The sequence below is a fragment of the Trachurus trachurus genome (genome assembly GCF_905171665.1).
Source record: "Trachurus trachurus genome assembly, chromosome: 1".
Classification (NCBI taxonomy): Eukaryota; Metazoa; Chordata; class Actinopteri; order Carangiformes; family Carangidae; genus Trachurus; species Trachurus trachurus.
The window spans coordinates 2834452-2855745 of record NC_139891.1 but is presented as its reverse complement, the minus strand read 5'-3'; the positions used below and the strand labels follow the sequence as shown (position 1 = coordinate 2855745).

Below are 21294 nucleotides of genomic sequence, written 5' to 3'. Positions count from 1 at the left end.
ATCACCATCCTTATCATAAACAGAGAAACATGTCCAGGTTACATAAAATCAATCTGTTTTTAGCTTGTTTAATCAGGATGTGAAGATGATGATCATTTAAATCAGAGACATAAAATAAGAAACCGTAATTTATCCCACTTGAGGGAAATTCACTCTACAGCAGACAAGCAAGAGTAAAAAACAAAATATAGGAAGAGACAAACTAGACATTTATGTAAAAAAAAAAAAAAAAAAGATATATGAAAGATTACACTGTTCATATAATTTTTAAGACAAATATACAGTGTACAATATTACACAAGAGGAAGTTCAAACCTCATCAAAAGAACTGGTCAGGACGGGACTTAATTTCTTTCCAAATTCATTGTCTTGTTCATTGAGTTGAGTGGTTACAGTTGGGGCAGTATGAGCAGGTTGCCCATTAGCTGTCGTGATGTTTCACCATCATTCTTCGGTATTTTCTGCTTGGCACAAACTGATATGTGAGACAAAAGCAGAGTGTTGGTTGGACTGCTGGGCAGCGCATCAGTGAACGCACCTCGAGCAATTTTGAGAAACCTCCCGGTTTTGATTTCGCTTTAACACATCTCAACCAAACTATGCATGCGCCGTTCAACACCGCTCATATCCTCCAATGACAGCGACGTTGTGCTCTGACTAACGTACGTCCGACCAATCACCGCTTGGCAAGCGATGACGTAGTAAAATCAAGTTAGCCTGGCTCCTGTGTTTCTAAATCGTGTAGTCACTGTAGGAAGCTAGCGGCGGTTCACACAGGAGCTAAGGAGAGTTTGCAAGTTCCTACTGTTAGAAACACACAACAACACCGCCACAATGGTAAGACCGATACACAGTAGATCATATTGTACAGTTTGTTGTGCAGAATGGTGTAAAACGACCCACAAAGGCTAACAATTACAGGAGCTCGGCTAAGCTAATGTTGTTAGCTCAAACACATCTTGAGTATCAAGCTAACGTAGATAAAATGCTCTAAAAACTGGTCTAACGTCAGGTTTGGGTAGTGAGCAGGATTTATGTAGATCACTGTAAACTGAAGTAATGTTTCGCCTAATGATACAGAATGATAACATTTAACTGTGGCCGGTGTTAGCTTTAAAGCTAAGTGCTCACGCGCATGAGCTAACGTTGTATTTTGTACATTTAGTAAAGCTTTACCTTACTGGATTCACTTTCGGGACATTTAGTTTTAAGAAGTCGTGTGTAACAGGTGCTGCTGTTAAATTAACCATGTGAACATTGTGTGAGCATCGCTTCCCTGTCAGCCTGATGATGATGAGCTGAAGCTTCATCAGCAGCTAGCTGTATACAGTTTAAACAACTTACTAATGCTGTTTTCTTTTTCACTTCAACGTTATTCACAGACGTGTGCATTTAACGCCCATTTGTACATAACACCTTTAATGTTACAAGTATTTATTTAATAAATTCCAGTGTGCCTTATTTTATATAACTGATGCACGTTCACATATGCCCCATCATGCCTCTATGATGTAATGAACATCCGGCACATTATGTTAGTTGGTGGACAATATCTTACACTGCTTAAATGTTTCACCTATGTTTCAAAGGAGGTTAAATCGAAAGCAACTTATTTTCCATGCATCTCACATTCTGCCTCCTGTTGAAGTCCTTATTGTAGTGTCGTGGTTCCTTGTCATTCAGAGCATGGCTTTGAATTACAGCATTTGTCAGTGCATGTCTGTTGTTTTCTTAATTAACCAGCAATAAGTTATTACAAGAGAAGTACTTATTAACAATATCCCAGAGAGTCCAAACTGATATTTAAATATATGTCAATGAATTGCAAATCAGAGCTACTGCTGAGAACTTTGCTGTGAACAAATCGATGAATTGACCTTTGAAAGATTCAGCGCTGACTGAGATGCATCTCTCCTTTCCATCCTGTCCAGTCTATTATGTCTTATAACGGAGGGGCCGTCATGGCCATGCGAGGGAAGAACTGCGTGGCGATAGCAGCAGACCGGAGATTTGGCATCCAGGCTCAGATGGTCACCACAGATTTCCAGAAGATCTTCCCCATGGGAGACAGGCTGTACATTGGGTTGGCTGGACTAGCCACCGATGTTCAGACAGTGTAAGTGTACTGCTTTTTTTTTTTCAAGTCCTTCCATTCATTCAGGTCATAATTTACATTTAACAAAAAGACAGACAACCTTCAGATCTAATAGTGATACCAACTAACTAAAAGAAGTCTGCATCCAAAGTTCAACATTACAACATGCTTGTCTCTAGAGCTGCAGCAATTAATCGATTAATCGAACAATAATTGATTATTAAATTAATCGTCAACTATTTTTGAGAAAAAAAGTCAAAATTCTCTGATTTCATCTTCTTAAATGTGAATATTTCTGGTTTCTTTGTTCTTTTATGACAATAAACTGAGTATGTGGTTTGAGAAACACTGATTGACATTTTTCAACATTTTTTAATATTTAATTGAGCAAACAACTATTCGATTAATCGTTTAAATAATAGGCAGATTAATCGATAATGAAAATAAGCTGCAACCCTACTCTTCTCAGAAAACAACGGAAGCCTACAGTAGAAGTCTTAATAGATAAATCCAGAAATAGCAGAGATGAATAGGAAGCTTCTGTTTGATGAATGAACTGCATGTCTCTGCCTTGTGTGTAGATCCCAGAGGCTGAAGTTCAGACTGAACCTGTACGAGCTGAAGGAGGGCCGTCAGATCAAGCCCAAGACCTTCATGAGTATGGTGTCCAACCTGCTGTATGAGAAGAGGTGAGTGAGCTCAGCTTTAAATGTGTCCACTTGTGTTTGGACCAAAGGTGAAAAACTCTTGATATAACGTGCAATCCACTCTCCAGGTTTGGGCCGTACTACATTGAGCCGGTGATCGCCGGACTGGATCCCAAAACCCTTGAGCCTTTCATCTGCTCCCTGGATTTGATTGGCTGCCCCATGGTGACAGAAGACTTTGTCGTGAGCGGCACCTGCTCAGAGCAGATGTATGGCATGTGTGAATCTTTGTGGGAGCCCGACATGGTAAGTAGTGTGAAGTCTGAACTAGGGATTGACCGATACGTTTTTTTCAGGTCTGATACCAAGAATTTATCAGTAATCAAGGAAACAAATAACCAATATTTAAATCTGATCTACATTTGCAGTAAAAATGAAAATTCTGGTGTCAAAATGTTGAGTAACACACCTAGGGATTAGACTGAATAACACAAACTCCAACACAAATCTTGGTTGAAATGCTTTCAAGCAATAAATTAAAACAAAAAGTGCTGATCCAGCAGTATTAAAGTTCACTGAAATAAATAAATAAGTAGCTCCCTGAATTTTTTATAAAATCAATAAAGTAAAAACTGAAGTGTACTGTACAGTATCAGTCTGCTTCTGTTGATTGGCTCAAAGGAGCGCGTCTTAGAATAAATGTATTTTATAGGTTATCGGTGAAATAAATGGCAAATGCTGATTGTCGATATTACCGGACATGACGATCATCAGTTGACCCCTAGTGTGAACCCCCCTGTTGCAACTGTATTTGTTTGCTGAGTGCTAAACTACTGTTAGTCCCAGTTTACATATATATTGCCCTGATTCATACTTTTAAAAAAAAATTTGTATTAATTTTTATTCGTTTTCTGTTAGTAATATACACATATGTGCCAACTGGCCACAAAACATACAACATAACATGACAAGGGGAGGATTTGTTCATTGAGTAGTCAAACATAAGCACATCTTTCATTAAAATATAAAGATGCTATTTGAGAATAGGGGAAAAAACGTTTCTTATTAAAGGGTTTGGCCTTATCTTTGTGATCTATATGGAATCGGGTCTTACACTTGACACGTAGCTGAGCCATTTCGACCAGTTCTCTTCAAAAATATCAGTCTTTCTTAAGCCATTTTCTGGTCCAGATTCATACATTTTAATGAAACTACTTTTAATTTCCATATGGTTAAATTTGAGGCTTGAGAGTAAGCGTGTTAGATTAGATTGTTTCTATAGTCTATATATCTGTTTTGACTATTTTGTTTTTTTGGCATTTGAGCCAAAGAGGCTACTTATTGGAGATAGATTGTCTCAACAGTAGTGAGGTGGATGACTGTTTCAACCATTTATTCTGCCCACAGGTGATCTAAAGTTTAAATGAGTTCAAATTCATGACTTAATTGGAGAAACTTGTTTGATTCCGCAGGAACCCGATGACCTGTTTGAGACCATCTCCCAGGCCATGTTGAACGCAGTGGACAGGGACGCAGTGTCTGGCATGGGAGTCGTCGTACATGTCATGTAAGTAGAGTAATAACAAGCGCGGCATGCAGAGGTTTAGGTGGAACAGGTTTTCAGTGACTGACAGCCTTTTGTTTTCTTTGTCAGTGAGAAAGACAAGATCACCACACGAACCCTGAAGGCCAGGATGGATTAGAGCGTCTGTTTCTCCCCACACTCGACCAACACATTTTGTATAAAAATAATAAACAATGCTTGTTCCTTTTTTTTCTTATTGATATTGTTCAATAAACTTAGGTTTAAACGTTGAACTTGATTCATGTCTTGTTTAAGAAAATCTCTGCTGCTTTCCTTTCCACCTCTGCCTGCAGCAAACCGACATGTGGCAACTGGATTTAATATAAGAAGGTGAGGCAGGAGGGTTAGAAGACCCGAGACGGGCTGCCTCTCCTCGTGCATCGTCGTTATTACAGAGCTGAGCAGTAGTTACAAGCTCTGTGGGTTCGTTCACTCAGTTTTCATGGATTGTGTTGCACCAGACTGATGACTCAGTGCAGAGGCATCCAGTTGTCTTTAAAAACTGTGCTCGCTATGATCTGTGACATTTTGTCAAAGAGCCTTTAAGTCATCGTCACTTCAAAAAACAACAACAAAGGGATCAAAAGGCTTCACATCCTTAATTTTTCTTGAACTCGGGCCAATCATTTCAAAAATACCCCCCATCACCCAGAGTGAGAAAATAACTAGTCCAAAAAAAAGATCACTCTGATTTTGTCCGTACAACAAAACAGACATTTAAACATTTTTAAAGCTTCCTTTACAGATTTCAGTTACATTGTTTGTTTTTTGAAGATTTTTTAGGGGCATTTTTGCCTTTAATTGATAGGATAGTAGAGAGAGACTGAGGGAATGACAGTCAGGAGCCGATTTCAAATAATTTTATAGACGTCAGAGAGGGGCTAACATAGGCTAAAAAGTCCTAAACCGTTCTTAAAAGACTGTGAATCTTTAAACTGTGTACTTCACCCAAGTATCTTTGTGGTGTTATGACAAAAACAGGAAGATCTAAACAGTCTGTTCAGTATCTTTTACCTGGTGCTTTCAACTCCATCGCCTGGTCAGTTGTCATGGAGATAACATCATTGATAAATTTTGTATCAAACTTAAAGCAGAAGTAAGCGATATTTTTGTGTTAATATAAGTCTTAAATAGTTCTATCTTCCGACAACAATCACTTACATAGAGTGTTTGGTCTGAAACACGGGTCTGTCAGTCACTCTGCGCCGAGGAGAAAACTTTTCTTGTATCCTACAAGTTTGATCTAATGAGGAGAGAGAACGGCATGAAGAGCTGTGTGTGCAGCCAAGGGATGCGCGTGAATGTGGTGACGTAGGGACGAGGACCAATAGATCCATGACGAGGGCGGGGGCTGCTAACTCCGTTGGCTGACAAGAAGTTATGGTGCGTTCAGGGCAGCCGGTAATTCATGTTTTTCCGACCTGTGAAGTCGTACCAGTTCGATCTGGTGCGAGTTCACGGGTCGGAAGTTACGAGTGGCCGTTATAGTGACTTTCACAGGTAAAACAGGTCGGAAAAACACGAGTGGGTTGCCTGGAACGCTACAAAGTCGTAAGTCGTGACTTGAAGCTGTAACTTACGGTTTCAAAAGCCTGCCTGGAACGCAGCATTAGCCAAAACGACCGGATCGCTTAATCCTGCTTTAATCTACATGACTGGATCAGGACATTTACATTCTGTCACAGCTAACACGTGACACAAACTGAAAATACTAAACCTGAAGAAACCAAGCCAAACAACAAAAACAAGATAAAACTCCCTTTAATATGCAATGAATCATTTTCAAGTAACCTTTTTTTCTCTAATGTCTGTTGGTAACAAAACAATACTGTATACAAACACAAAATTGCTACATTAATGTAAACAAGATATAAAAATGATCCTCATGGTAATAAAACAAGTATTTGCTGCAGAATTCCCCTTTTAATGTCATTTTTTCTCTTAGACCAACCTCCACCAAGCTCACGGTTAAAATTTCAAAAATATTCAAAAACAATATGGCAACGTAACATTCAAACACCAATTTTTTTTTCCTTTTTTGTTTAAGTCATAACACTCAGATGCTAATTTTCAGTGGTTTGATGTTTCAACTTACTGGTGGAGTCTCATGTACACATCAGCCATGCATTTTTGATATTGCATTCATTTACTTAATACACCATTATATATTAATGTGTTTATCCCCTGTCATTCCAATTTATCAGCAGTCCTTTTTTTTTGTTGTTGCTGAGAGAGAAGCCTGATGGCGACTATCCAAGAAGTTTGTCATGCAATCTGACCATTCTGCATCTGTACGTGTGTTGCTCACATCTGTGTGTACTGTATGTGTGTTTTTGTCTATTAGAAATCATAAGAACAACAACAACATGAACAGAAACCGAAGAGACTTTACTAACAAACTGTTAACCGCTGAAGCTGACACACTCATTCAAGGCATTAGTGAGACAGTTTCCGTGCTGGCGTGAGGAGTAACAAGATGGCTGAGGAGGACTGGGGAGCAGATAAATTTAAAAAAAGACAGGGAGATTATCGGGATGTTGATCCAAATTCGGTGTGAGGGGCTTCACAAGTTCTCCTTGCGGAGGATGATGAGAGAACCAGGGAGATGATGATGATGAGTGGAAGAGTGTAACAGGCTCAGTGCATCCACTCCGCCAGACTGGTCCTGGCTGTGGGAGGATACTGGTCAGTTCTTTTTAAGGAAAGTGGAGGGGGGGAGGTGGGGGGGTGAACCTAAGCTGAGGTGAGAGAGAAGAGTTAAGTGCGTGGTATTTGACTGATCTATGACGGGAAGTGACTAGCTGGACTTGAGAGGTGGAGATGAGTCTATGATAAGATGTTGGACATGAACTCGTAGAATCGTTTGGAGTACTGCTCTGGGTTCACTGTCGAGATTTCGGCCCCCGCCTGAGAAGCAACAACAACAAAAGGCAAAATATGAGACAATATAAAAACATAAATACTTGTGATTTCAATTGTATTTGTGGAATTATAAGGTTAAAAGCTAGCCTAGAAATCTAGACGCACCCTAGCGGCAGCAAATATATTTGCTCCGTAGGTGGGTCTAGAAACGAGCCAAAGGAACTTTTTGAGTCTCGAACACTGTTTGTGTTCACCAATCACATCGCTCTATCTGTTGGGCGGGCTTGATTACGGTGATTGTGTTATATATGAATTCAATCCACATGTTGGATAGTGTGTATCATGGTGCTCTTAGGTTTATTACAAACTGTGGAGCTCTAACTCATTGTGTCTTGTAAAGTAAATTGGCCATCTTTATATGTGCGCCGGCTCAGCCATTGGTATGTGCTGATTTACAAGGCCATTCTTGAGATGATTCCATCTTATTTATCATCCCTTCTAATCTTGACTAACAGGGCCTACAGTCTCCGCTCTCAGGACTTTTGTCATTTTACTGTTCCTAAGGTGAGAACAGAAATGGGGAAGAAAGCTTTTAGATGATCTGCTCCGAGTACATGGAACAGTTTGAAATCAGAGCTCAAACTCCAAAGTCTGGTCTCTCTGAATGTATTCAAGTCCATGATAAATTCCATCACATCCAGGCTTCAGGAGTGCAAATGTTTTACTTGAGTGCAAATGTTTGACTAATCTTGTAAATTCTTTTAACTAATTTTGAAAATTGAAATGTTTTTTGTTTTGTTTGTTCGTTTGTTTTGTGTTTTTTAATTAATGTGACTGTGTTGAAACTATGTGCTGTCATTCTTGGCCAGGTCTCTCTGGCAAAATAGATCTTGGATCTCAATGGGACAAACCTGGTTAAATAAAGGTTATAATAATAATAAACGCGATGACGACATACATTTTAATTGGCTTGTCAGGCTAACGTCATCCTGCTCTTTGCTCTGATTAGTCGTAGCGCTACCCTATTGGTGCAGAGGCAGTTTGAAAGACAGCCTTCATCCCGCCCCCTGGATTGAGCCGAGGTCTACCGGTCGTTGCCAGACTAGACATTTTAATGATATAGTCTGGCTTGTCAGGCTAGTTAAAAGCACCTGACACAGCTTGAATAACCCTGTTGCTCTGTTGTGTATATATACACATATATAGGCCAGCAACTAACTAATGTTTCCATTAAAGATTTATCTGGTGATTGCTTGAAATTATTTAACATTTACTCATTATGCCCATACACTTTCCTGTTAGTAGAACTCTCAGCCTGTGTTGTAATAATGCCAGTGATCCATCAGCCCTACTAATCAATCAGTGTTATCACAGTGTGTTTCTCCTGTCAACTCGGCAGTCTACAGGAAATCTGACTTGCTAATGTGCAAACTACTTTGAAGCTGGTGTGGTGCTTTAAATGGAGACGTGTGTTGAAAACTGAACATTTATAATATGTCAAACCAAATCAGATCCATTTATCAATCTTTCAGATGATCAATTTTCTGACAGTTGATTTGCATAAAGAAACTGTTCTTTAGTATCTGCTGATGAGCACCACTGTCTTCAGTATTTATGACAAAATATGTTGTTGAGATGTTTTGATGTAAAAACACACACATTATATAACTCTTAAAAACATGAAAAGACAGTGGTTAAAATGTGCCAGAACTTTTCAAATATAGTTTACACCATGTGTTCCCACTGAGGAATGTTTCACCAACGATGTTTTCATCTATTATGGGCTCCATGTGCTTCTTCCTTCTCTGTGTGAAGCCATGAATGACTGAATCATGAAGCGGTCGGAACACTCACCCCGTGTTTCACAGTTTTGGCAGCATGTGCAGCTTTTTTCTTAGCATCATAGTGTGTGAGGATGTCAATGATGGCCATGAAGTACACCTCCTTCTTCACAACACCTGAGAACAAAAACAACACATCACAAGCCTGGACTTTGACCACTGGTAAAAGCTGTTGTTGCTTCTATGCTTTAGCTCTGTGTGCTGCACTTCTTCCTATTTTGGGCATGCAGCTTTGACTGAATGGTGGAGTTTTATTGAAGTGAAAAGAATAAAAGCCTGGAACTTAAAGGGATATATTTTGGCAAATTCACCTATCACCATAATCCCTATAGATTTAGGAGTAGGTTCATTACCTTTAATTGTCGGTGCAAGCTGTTTTTAGATCGGCGGGGCAGAGACGCAAGCTGCTCAGCTAACACAACAGAGGCGCACGGTATTTCCATGTTTCCCTCATCAAACTAAATACACAATCCAACAACTTCAAAACACTCTTGTTGGCAACTGAAATAATAATGGAACGTTACAAGACAGAGTTGTTTTCGAGGTAAATGCGTGGACGGCTGCTGGGTGGAGCCATTTCAAAAATGCAAGCTGTTCCGAGTATTTGCTTCATATATACGTTTTCATAGTGTGGCGAACATGCCGTCACAACTTCTTGAGAGCATTTAGTTGGATTGTGTATTTGATGAGTTTTGAGGGAAAGGCGAGCAGCTCACGTCTCTGCCCCGCCGATCTAAAAACAGCTTGCACCAACAATTAAAGGTAATGAACCTACTCCTAAAACTATAGGGATTATGGCATTAAACAAATTTGCCAACATGTTGAACTATCCCTTTAAGGGGAAGGTAGCAATGCACAAACTTTCCTCCACAGCCTAGTCATCCTGTCATGCTTCATATAAATCTCCAGCTATGGTCACTCTGTCACATGGATATCAAAGACGACGCTCACTGTCGTGGCTCTTGATTGCGTAAACGTCCACAGAGGGGTCGAACTCCCCGGGGCCGAAGAACCCGCCACAGTTGAGAGGATTCCCGGGGCTGTCCGGAGGCGTGCCGAAGGAGCCGGTGAGAACTCCTCCGCTCATCCCGTCGTTCTCGTACTCCTCCTCCTCCCCCACGCCCTCCACGTCCATCTCCTCCTGCTCCGCCCGCTCCACATCATGGATGCCTACCAGGAGACTGTAGTCCATGATCTTCAGGGTGGCTAGGAACTGACATAACATAACACACATATACAAACATTCAGTCCAACACTTTGCTTGCATATCAGCATCTTGGGTTTCTTCTAGTTACATCTTATCAGTCTTTCATGGACAACATGACATGGCATGTGGAGTTACCACTTTCAACCTAATATATCACACACACATGATCAAATTTAGTTTATTTAAAAGTGTGGTTATCATAGTGTAATATTAACCTGCAGTCATACAGCAGTATAACCTCAATGATTTAACAAGACCAACGCTGTTACACCCTGGCTGTTAACTATTTACATTGTAATTTTTGTTTAAACAGCTATGGGAAAGTGTCTGAATATTCATGTGAGTGATATTTCAACTTTCGATTTTTAATGAATATGAAAATATGCGGTGTTTACCTCTACATCCCGTTTTAACTTCTCCAAAAAGTACTTCTTGTTGTCATCTCCTATCTGCAGCTTCTGGCCTTCATTCAGGAAGTCGTTGTCTTTAAAAGTGGGGAGTTCTTTAGCCTGAAGAGAGAGACAGAGTCATGGTGTCAGGCACATTGCTTGAGCACAGTACTTCAGTATATTTCACAAGTATCTGTACTGTCATGTGTTTTAGTGGTGCTTATGACTCCCCTACATTCCTACAATGCGCTCTTACTTTGAAGTAGAGCTCCTAGGCAGCCAACCTTTTATTTTCTGACCTGACTTATTTTCAGAGATGTGAACTGTGCTCAGAGAAACAACCAATCAACATCAGTCATGTTGTGCTTGCTACATTTTTTTCAGGATGAGGGAACAGGTTCTTCACCTGAAACCATAGCCATGTCTGAACTTTGATAAATTAAGAAAGATTTATTTTGTTTTAAATGTTTGCTGTCTTTACCGTGACTAAAGGTCTTTACTCCCTTAAAAATAGAAATAGGAAAAAAGAGAACCACCTTTTCTCGATTCGGTTGTGTTTTGGCTATTTTATTTTTATTTCTATCCTATTCTAGTCTTTTTTATTGTACAGGTTCTACAGTCAGTCAGTAGACTGCTTCAGAGAGTGAAACGATATAACAATGAGTTCACATTAAAAATACATACGTTTGAATACTAAAGTGTTTTTTTAAGTACTCTGTGTTTTAACTAAAATAAAAACCTGACTGGACAATTTTCACTTCTGCCTAAGTGATGTTTGAGCAGAGGATCTATACTGTGACTCAGGTAATGGAGCCTTGGACTTTGTCGGCCTCTGATGTATTTGCTAAGTTGCTTATTAGAGATAGCTATAGAGTTCAGTTACCAGCTGGTATTGCAGTTCATAACTGTCACATTATAGCAAACACACACAGACAAAGGTCAAGGTCAACGGTCTTTCATAGTCTCCTCAAAAGTTACAACTTAAATACATCTGCTTGCTTGTAACTACTTTATTTAGCCGTCATTTGACAGGTTTGCCTCTGGGGGTGAGCTCAGGGTTTTTTATTTTGGTTCCATCACGTCAGCAGCCGTTACTGCACGGAAATAAAACGTACCTTCTCCTTGTCGCTGGCCTCCCTTGAGACTGTAGAACCCTAAAAACAAGGAAAAGTAAGAATAAAAATAGAATTAATTGAAAGCGCTCCAAACACATCAGTGGGATTGCTAGCATATTACCTTCTTATCCTTGTTTTTTTTTTAATCTGTCAATGTTAGAAAGCTCAGATTGTTTTCTCCAGAGACTGCTTGGCAGAAGAAAGGCTCGTCCCTTGAAGGAGTTTTTGTAGAGCAGGTAAAGAAGCCTACAGTCTGTATGCTGTGTTCCCAATTGCTGGAAACTGTGTACCATAATATTATTTTATTTCATTTCTTATTGCCGAGATGTTTTTATAATCTCCAGTAACTTGTATTTTCTGATTTTAAGTCACTGGTTTGCCATTTTCTTTCTTCTGAAACAAAAAACTAAGCAGACTATTTATTCAGTCTGACTATTCTTCTCCTTGTTTATCTTCAGCCAAAAGTGGTAGATATATAGAACATAGAGGATGAAACAGGTGATGCATCAGTAGGCAAAACAATACTAAGACCTCCTCAGTTTCAAATACACAAACACAAGTATAATATAGCACAATCTGAAGCTTGCAACAACTGTACCCCCTCTAACATACGGTAATCCTCCCCTTATTTCATCCCGTTCAGGTTCCCGCCCTTTGAGACATCATATTGTACCGGTTGCATGTTGCAAATGTACGACTAACATAGATATCCTACCTTCAGGTCATATTTGCGGTGTACAGTGAGGCGATGGCTGAATACATTTCGGGTCACCACCATGTAGGTCTCCACCCCATCCACCGTTAGCCTGTACATGCCCAGGAACTGAGGGAGCAGCGTGTTGCCATGACACTCCACTATAAACTGAAGACAGTCAGAGGAGAAGAGGACGTGTGGGAGTGAGGAATCAACTGTACAATAATAAAGACCGGTTTAAACTGGACATAATCCTGACATACATTTACATACTAGTGTGTGTTCATGTTCCAAATGAAAGAAACTGTTTTAATCACTCTCACAGACTGATGTTTAGACATAAACCACAGTCAGAGGCTGCTGTGAGGGTCTCTACCTGGTGATATTTTTTTAGGATGTTGTGCATCTCAGCGATGTCCTCACTGGACACGGTTTTGATTACAAAGCGGTGGTCGTAGCTGGAGAGGAAGCGGTTTCCGAAGCGACCCTGGGAGTCGCTGTTGAGCGGGGCGCTCCTCGTCAGAGAGTTCTGCCAAACACAAAACATCCAGACACATTCTTTTAATTCAAAAGCAGAAAATCCATCCAACCCCCTACAGAGTTCATTCATTAAGTGTTGTTGTGTCTCTTAGCTCCAAATGCGTCACCTGGTAGTCCTGGTCGTCGATGCAGAACCTCTCCCTCAGGTTTCTGAACACCATGGGACAGTACTCTTTGAACTTAAAGCGACTAGGCAGGTTTTCTCTGACGGGGAAGAGACAGAGTCACACGGTCAGTACCACACAGAGCAGCACAAAGGCTCGGCAGTCAAAATGAGGAAGAGCACCAGTTGTTGGCTTAATATGGATCTGCTGGGATCATGCACACACAATAACACAATTATGAGTTACACGCTACACATCAGTTCATTTGCCAAATACATTTGTTCTAGTTGTTCTAACTCAGGTGCCATCTGCGTGTGTAAAATACAACATAAAACAAGTTGATGTGAGTTTATGTGCATACAACATCAGTGTGTCAGCAGACAGCAGAATTACAGGGAACCTGTTCACAATATTGTGGCCATTCTGACCCATGAGAACATTTTTAACTTGGCGCTCATGTCTCAAGTACAAAGCAGGCATGATAGTTAGAAGAATAAAAACAACATCTTTTCTCTTTATGAAATGAATGATTGTTGCAGGTTGTTTCTCTTGACTTGGACTGAATGAATTCCATGTAACAGCAGTTAATCTGGTCTTTACAACATATGTGCACAAAAGAGACAAGGCCCAACTGCAACATTCACTCACATGGAAACAAACACAGATAATATGTATTGACGCAAGAAGACACAACAGGGCTCCCAGGTGAAACTAAATGCAGTGTAATGGACAAATAGCATACACTGGGCACATCCAGTAGCTCTACTATTCTCAACCTGGCTGTTTTAAAGAAATCCCCATCCTTTTTCAGGCTACTAATTACTACTACTTTGCAATGAGGACAATCTGAATCTGAATCTGACTTTGTCTCTTCTTCTACCACATCCCAGAGATACTGTCATGCTGCTGGCTCCAGATCTAGTGACTGTGGAGGTCACTAAAGTTCATTAAAGTGTCCTCAGAGTCCTGATTGTGGTTCTTATTACTTTGGAAGAAGCCATTAAAGGTGATAAACTGTGGTCATTAAGGAGTTTGCACGGTCAACAACAATACTCAAAGAGGCTACATAAGGGACCAAAAGTGGCAGGAAAACCTCCCATACCCCATTACACCACCATCACCAGCCTAGACAGACCAGGTTACATTGTTTTCTGGTCTTCAGCGGTCCAGTTTTGGCGAGACCGTCCCCACTGCAACCTCAGATTTATGGTCTGGGCTGACACTGAGTGGAAGCAGCTGTTGTCTATTCTGTTGCCACTGTGCAGTCTGCTCACCATACGTACAGCAACGACTTGTCTTATTCACCAGAGCATCTGCAGAGCATCTGCTGACATTCTGCTCAGCATTCAGGAGTTCTTAATAAAGTGCTCAGTTTAAAGGGATAGTTCTACTTTTTTTGAAGTGGGGTTGTATGAGCTACAAATGCCCATTAAAGGACAATTCCGGGCAAGGTCAACTCTGGGCTGTATTTTAACATTTTAGGTCTAAAAGAATGAATCTGAAGATTTTCAGTTTAATTGCTCCTGTTTTGTGTCTGTCCCCGCATCGCCACGGCAGCGATGAATGGGAGTGGATTGAAGTTCCGCTGCTTAGGCTGTTTACATCCCTCAAAGCTGCAATTTTTTTCTGTCAGATGGCAACTCAAACATGCACCGAGAAGTTTATTTACTTCAAGCAAGCCGACATGTTTGTAAAACTAGATCTAATTCAAAGTCTCGCGGAGTCTCGCGCGAGACCCAAGTTGACGCTCGGTGTGTTCACGTGCAGTCGGAAGCTCCCGTTTGTGTCATAAACACAGGAATATCAACTCTTGACTTGCTTGAAGTAAATAAACTTCTGGGTGCATGTTTGAGTCGCCATCTGACGCTGTCTGTGGAAAAAACTGCAGCTTTGAGGGATGTAAACAGCCTAAGCAGCGGAACTTCAATCATCGCTGCCGTGGCGATGCAGGGACAGACACAACTACCGCAAAACAGGAGCAAACTGAAAATCTTCAGATTCCTTCTTTTAGACCTAAAATGTTAGGAAAAACAGCCCCAAGTTGAATTTGCCCGGAATTGTCCTTTAAGAAAAACAACAACCTGCCGGTGGTTTTGGGAGTGACAGCAGGTGTTTTGAACTCTGCTGGCTGGGTCATCGTTTTGTTGACACTTGGATTACAGATTGCACCTTTAACAGTCTGTGCTAACAGTGTATAAGCTGTGATGTACCTACTTGTTAAATAGGTGGTTGTCCACTTTGATCTTACTGTAGGCTTTAAAGTCATCTGGCATCAGCATTACTGGTACAGGCACATTACTTAACTCGTTAATCTGAGGAAGAGAGGTGAGAAAAGGAGAGGTCAGACAGGAAACAGCAGAGATGCACAACAACAGACGTCACCATTATTCATGATTGATAAGAAATCAAAGCAGTAATACTGACTTTTTATATGAACAGAAACTTAACTCTAAACATCATGTAGTTAAACTCAAACAGAGACATCTGTGACACCTGTAATTAGTAAAAACAATATGTATTGTCAGTTTCATGTGACCTATACACACGCTGCCAAATCGCTGCGTGTGTTTACTGGCACCAATCATTAACTTTGGGACCAGAGAGCAGGCTGTTAGTTGGTTTCTTGCTACTGCAGCTAAGTCCCCAGACACTGATCTTTATCTGCTGAAAAAAAACGTCCAGAGCAAAAGCACGCACTGATGCACTTCAGGAAAATCTCCTTGTACATAATCAAGTCCATAGCCACACAGGGGAAAGTGGGGGGAAAGATCGAACAGATACCACTGTCGCCAGGGAGACAGCGGAGTCAAAGGCCTTTTGAGGAAATTCAACAAAACAACAAACAAACACAACACGTTAAAGTGTTACAGCACTGGAAATTATACTGTTTTACCAGTGCAACAACTGCACTTTGACTCCAAGCTCTCACTCTGATTCATAACACAAGTATCAACACATGCACATCTGACAAGACAAGAACAGATTCAGATTCTGCTCTGTAGCAGTGCCATTGAATAACGTTGAATTGCTCTCAATGAAGAAGTCCTGCAGTAATATACAGTGGAGCTGCAGCAATTCATCCATTAATCGAACAATAATCGATTAATAGATGAATTGCCAACTATTTTGATAATTGGATAATAGGTTTGAGTAGTTTTTTTAAGAAAGAAAAGGCAAAATTCTCTGATTTCAGCTTCTTAAATGTGAATATTTCTGGTTTCTTTGTTCCTTTATGACAATAAACTGAGTCTCTCTTTGGTTTGTGGACAAAACAAGACGTTTGAGGACGTCATCTTGTGGTTTGGGAAACATTTTTCAACATTCTTTAACATTTTATTGACCAAACATTACAACTAATCGATTAATCGTTTAAATAGTCAACAGATGAATCGATAATGAAAATAATCATTCGTTTCAGCCTTAATAAACAGACCCCTCCCTTATCTTAAAATGCTGAGGGGTCATGACATTTAAAAACATATAGGAGTGAATAACATAGGATTAATAGCATCGAACAGGTGGTGTAGTACATCACCTAAACACCAAGCGACACTTTGTGGAAGTGAGGTCCCCCAGCATCACAGCTAGGGCACTATTAAAAATGCATACACTTTCTGACTGGAAAGAAGAGCGCTTTGATGAGAAGTCTGTTTGATGTCTTGAATCAGCTTCCCTCCCACACCTCCAATCACCAGGCCTGTGTGCACACTGGCTGCACCCACACACCCACTGCCAAAGTTCACCCACTGAATACTGGGAGATGCTGCAGTGATAACCATATCATTAGCCGCTTCATTATTTCCTCGCTTGTTTGCGTTTTATTTGCGTCCGTGGCATTTCATTTGAGAGGGTAGCCAATGTTTAGTTGTTGCTTGCAGAAATCAGCGTGGTTCGATAAAGACACATAGCCCAGGCAGTTTCCCACAATGCAAAATGTGCTGTGGCTCCTGTCAGTGTCAGCACTTTTTTGAAAATGAATCATCTCTTGAGTTCACTTTCATCTTTGACTTGTAAGTTTGTGTCAGTGGCAATTTATCACAGCAGGGCTTTAATACCAAACAAGGGAAGGGCATTAAGACCAAAAGAGTGGTCAATAACCACCTAATAAACCCCCCACACAAGTAAATGGCTTGGGAGCAAATAACAACCTGCTGCACTGAAAACGCCACAGTGCAGATACCAAGTTCTCTACCGTTCAGACCAAAGCAAAAAAAAAAAAAAGTTTCAGTCCTGCATACATTCAGCTCTCAGTCTCACCTGAGAGGCTGCTTGTTTTTCACGCATCAATCAACGTGTGGGTGTCAGACCAAACAGCTTGAAGGTGTATTGCACATTAGGCTTAAAAACCCTTCTGCAAACCCGCTCCATCCATCACAGTGTCCAACCTGCCCTTCATAGCAATAGGCAGCCCCAGCCAGAAGTGAACGTGATATATTTTCTGCTCTATTTATAGGGAATTGATGTAATGGAATGAACTGCGAGCAACTGAATACTAGGCAGTGAGCATAGGAGCTGCAAACGATAGCCCAGAGCAGGTTTATTTGAACAATAGTCTGCGGGCTGTGCATCCCAAAAAAAAAAAATCAGTGTAACCTGCTGCTCCGGCTGCCTGTCACACCCCTCCCACTCCATGCCTGCGCTACCAGCAGCCGCAGACCATGTCACTGCTCCCAAACACTGACTCTCTCCGCCGATCATGATTTATGACTGGAGATAGTTGTCGATGAGCTTTGAGTTAAGACTGCAACGATCTGCCGTGAGCATGATCATATTGTGGCAATCGTGCCAAAGCTGCACAGTATTTATGAGATCCACCCCTGCAAAACGCACGCTCTGGGCGCAGCGAGCCGCGGCTAGCTGCTGTTGACTGGGGAGCTGTAACGTTACAGATGCTCCCCGGCTCGGCACCGAGTCAGTGAGCAAATCCCCGTTCAGACACACCACACTGCTAAACACTGGCGAATATCCACGAATTAGAGAAACTGCACGGCGACTGGAAGCGTCAAAGCTGCCTTGACAGCTGAGGGCAGTCGGCTAACAAGCTAGCAGGCTAGCTAAATCAAAACAGCAGCATAAACAAACCGCACAGCAGCGACAACAAGACATTTCAGATGAACTTACCGTATGGTTGACTCCCCACATTAAAACGCTGAGAATGGGCTCGCTCGCTCGGAATAATTTCACTTTCTGTCCTATAAAATGCTTCTTTTTCGTCTTGGTTTTGCTAGCGCTGACAGCCGCTGCGCTGGTGCAGTTGGATGACATGTCTCCGGCTGGGAATTCGGGGGGTACGCAAGACGGCGCTTACTGTCGTTCAGAGCCACTACAGACAACAAAAAAACCGGGAAGTTAAGGGCGTTAAAAATCTATAAGTGCATGGTGCTCGTCGTCCAACTCGCAGCGAGTCTCTGGGTAGGATAACTGTCTCGTCGGGAGTCAGCGGTAGAGCATTTTGCGCCGTCACCACCCTTCCTCCTCCCCGTGCAGGCCGCGGTGGAGTGAGTCCAGAGAGCAGCTAGCCGGCCATCAGGCTACACAGCCTCTCTCTGGCAAACACGAACCCAGAAGCGGTGCAGCGTCCGCCGGCCAGCTCCTCTGCTGTCCCCGTGACCTCTACGAGCCGACACTGCTGTAACGCCGTTTCACTTGCAGGTGAGTAAGTCCATCATGATGCTGCCTGAGATTGTTGTCAGTCACCAGCAACACCGTTCGGTGTGTCCTCAAGATGGCGTCTGTGCTGCTGCGCCTCGCAGTCAACAGCGCCACCGACAGGCCGCTGGAGGGAGCTGCAGGGTTCCCCCCCCCCCCTCCATACACACTGTACCTTGGACCAGAATCCGGATTACACACGGGTCAAGTAGGGTAGATAGTATACTTACCGTAATCTTTGAAAATTTAAAGGTACAGTATGAAATCTGAAAACCCGGCTGTCAATTTAACAGGCTGACAGCTTTAAATAAAGAATTTTGAATAAATGGCAACATTAAATTTTTCTAATGCTGTTCAAGGCTTATGTCCATCAATATTGTAGCCTAAATAAATAGCTAAATATAATCTATATGACGTAGTGAACTGATCAAACGTCAAGCTGTATTTTGAGAAAGAGTAGCTGTGCATTGAATAAATCAGACTACTTCACATTAGTGTTGCAAATTAATTCAGTGTAAACTGCTGCAAATGGTTGCTTGAAAACACTGAAAAGCCCCTTTATGCCCAGCTTGTCTGTTATCCTGAATAGGAGATGGTGATGATGCATCAACTAGTCTACTCATGTGACAACTACCAACTAATTTTGCATCCAATGATAATGCTGTTCTAATAATTCCAAGTGTTTCTCTATGATTTTTGAATCCCCTCCCTATTTGAATGATCCATGTTTTATTTTTGCATATTTTCGTGCAAACATGGATGTGTGAATGCTGTTTAAACACATCATCAGAAACAAGTTTTCTGCTGTGACAATAATATAAGGTCTAAAAGTATGTAATATGTCCATACAAAAATGGTGGCTTGGTTTGTTTTTTTCAACAAATGACTACATTTCCTTAGAGAAATGTATTATCTCTCGGGCTGTGGAATGATCAGCAATTCTCCCAATCTAATCTTTAGATAGGCTACATAGATGTAATGATAGACAATAAGACATTTCAGCCATGTGTGACAGCCACTTCCTCATTTTATTCTAAATCTGAATAGAATAGTGGAAGTAAAGTCTGATTTGACTGATTCTTCACTAACTGGATATAGGCTATGTCACTGACATTGTTAATATATTATAGATATAATAACATCAGAAACTAAATTGAAATACCAACAAGGGGTACCTTGGAGAATGGGTTTTACATTTGCATTTAGAAATTTCAAATGAAACTCAGAGTCAAATTCTCAATTTAGACAGCTGGGAAAACTCACCAACCCTGACCTCCACAACCCAAGATGTGTATTAATAGAAGTTAAAGCTGTGGTAATGTACTTTATATTACCACTTCTCTCTTCTTAATTCAGTCAGTTGTTCACGCAGTGCTGTCCAACATGTTGTGTCTGTAGATAAGTTGCTTGTGCAAAATACAGCATGAAGCAAACTGATATAACTGATATTTCTAACAATAACAAGCACCAAGTAAAATCCTTCTGACCACCATTCACTGAAACAAGCTTGGGTGTGATTGCGCACAATTTAATTTCTGAGGCAAATTGAATGCAGCGTTACCAACAAATGCAACTGAATTGCATTCTGGGAGGTGCTTGACCCAGAGTCAGGATACCTCACCCTATACTACTTTTACTTTAACTCTGTTGCTTTTTTTTATTATTTTTATACATCTGTCTTGAGTCCTGTGGAAGTGCATCAGTAAATTACAGAATTACCTATTTAAAAACATTCACATCTTTATAGTTGCACTACAAATTGTAGATTTATTTTTCAGTCCAATTTACGTGACTGAATTTCCCCTTCCCATAATAATAAATAAAAAGGTTTTGTCTCATACTTCTTCATCTCAGTTTTGTGACAACACAATTTATCTCAGCCAATGCCCACACACACATTCATTCCTCGTTCTAATGAGCTCTTCAGAGAAAACTTTCCTCATATGTGCTTAACTGGTCACAGATCTGTGGTCTTTCTTATGATGAAAGTTTTGGTGATGTCTGCCTAAGAAACTGCTGACTCCTCATTGTTTTATCTGCATTGTTCCCATTTTTAGTGTCTGTGCCAATGTTATAATTTACTCTAACCGTAGAAGCATGACAGCAGCCATCACATTTATTTTTTACTGTTCAATAGCCTATGTCCTTACATTTGATTTGATTTCCAGCATTATTGCTAGCAGAGTTTCTAATCGTAATCAGATGAAAAATGATTACACACCTTTTTGTTACATGATCAAAAATAACAATAAATCAAATTCCATCTTTTATTAGAATAATAAAATCTCAATGAGTGATGTTCTGCCTTTCATTTCCCTAGTGTAAATAACATGATCTCTCATTTGATCACACTTTTTTTTTTTTTGCCACAGATAGCACATAACACATCTGTTAAAACCTATTTTATTGTAGGCTATTTATTTATTTATTTTTAAATGCAGTTGTAGGCTACCACTATTTTATTTCTTATTTGAAATCCATACAAATGCATGAACTGTTTTTATTTCACAATATAATTTTTTTCTTTTTTTTTTAAAGAAAATTCCCCCATTCCAGCTCTCGTGTC

The 21294-nt window shown here is 40.7% G+C and overlaps 2 protein-coding genes across 2 annotated transcripts; one reads left to right on the top strand and one right to left on the bottom strand.

The window, feature by feature from the left end:
* The first annotated feature begins 677 nt into the window (after positions 1 to 677).
* Positions 678 to 4560, top strand: psmb3 (proteasome 20S subunit beta 3). The gene is made up of 6 exons (XM_083972700.1): positions 678 to 837; positions 1932 to 2116; positions 2677 to 2784; positions 2871 to 3048; positions 4215 to 4309; positions 4397 to 4560. The coding sequence occupies exons 1-6, from the start codon at positions 835 to 837 to the stop codon at positions 4443 to 4445; spliced, it is 618 nt and encodes a 205-aa protein (XP_083828826.1). The 5' UTR covers positions 678 to 834; the 3' UTR covers positions 4446 to 4560.
* A 1501-nt stretch (positions 4561 to 6061) lies between these two features.
* Positions 6062 to 18833, bottom strand: LOC310986181 (phosphatidylinositol 5-phosphate 4-kinase type-2 beta-like). The gene is made up of 10 exons (XM_083971995.1): positions 18201 to 18833; positions 15294 to 15391; positions 13083 to 13179; positions 12812 to 12964; positions 12457 to 12603; positions 11742 to 11780; positions 10633 to 10746; positions 9982 to 10243; positions 9044 to 9147; positions 6062 to 7234 (listed from the first exon to the last, which is right to left on the bottom strand). Exons 1-10 carry the CDS (start codon positions 18342 to 18344, stop codon positions 7154 to 7156), a joined length of 1239 nt encoding a protein of 412 aa, XP_083828121.1. The 5' UTR covers positions 18345 to 18833; the 3' UTR covers positions 6062 to 7153.
* Positions 18834 to 21294: the final 2461 nt, after the last annotated feature.

Excerpts from the sequence above, each read along its gene's own strand:
- psmb3 (XM_083972700.1), top strand. Across the intron at positions 2,117-2,676 it reads GCCACCGATGTTCAGACAGT|ATCCCAGAGGCTGAAGTTCA; the intron begins GTAAGTGTACTG and ends CCTTGTGTGTAG. Across the intron at positions 4,310-4,396 it reads GGAGTCGTCGTACATGTCAT|TGAGAAAGACAAGATCACCA; the intron begins GTAAGTAGAGTA and ends TTTCTTTGTCAG.
- LOC310986181 (XM_083971995.1), bottom strand. The coding sequence starts at position 18,344 with ATGTCATCCAACTGCACCAGCGCAGCGGCTGTCAGCGCTAGCAAAACC. Across the intron at positions 9,148-9,981 it reads CGCAATCAAGAGCCACGACA|GTGTTGTGAAGAAGGAGGTG; the intron begins GTGAGCGTCGTC and ends TTTTGTTCTCAG. Across the intron at positions 7,235-9,043 it reads CCAAAACTGTGAAACACGGG|GCGGGGGCCGAAATCTCGAC; the intron begins GTGAGTGTTCCG and ends GTTGCTTCTCAG.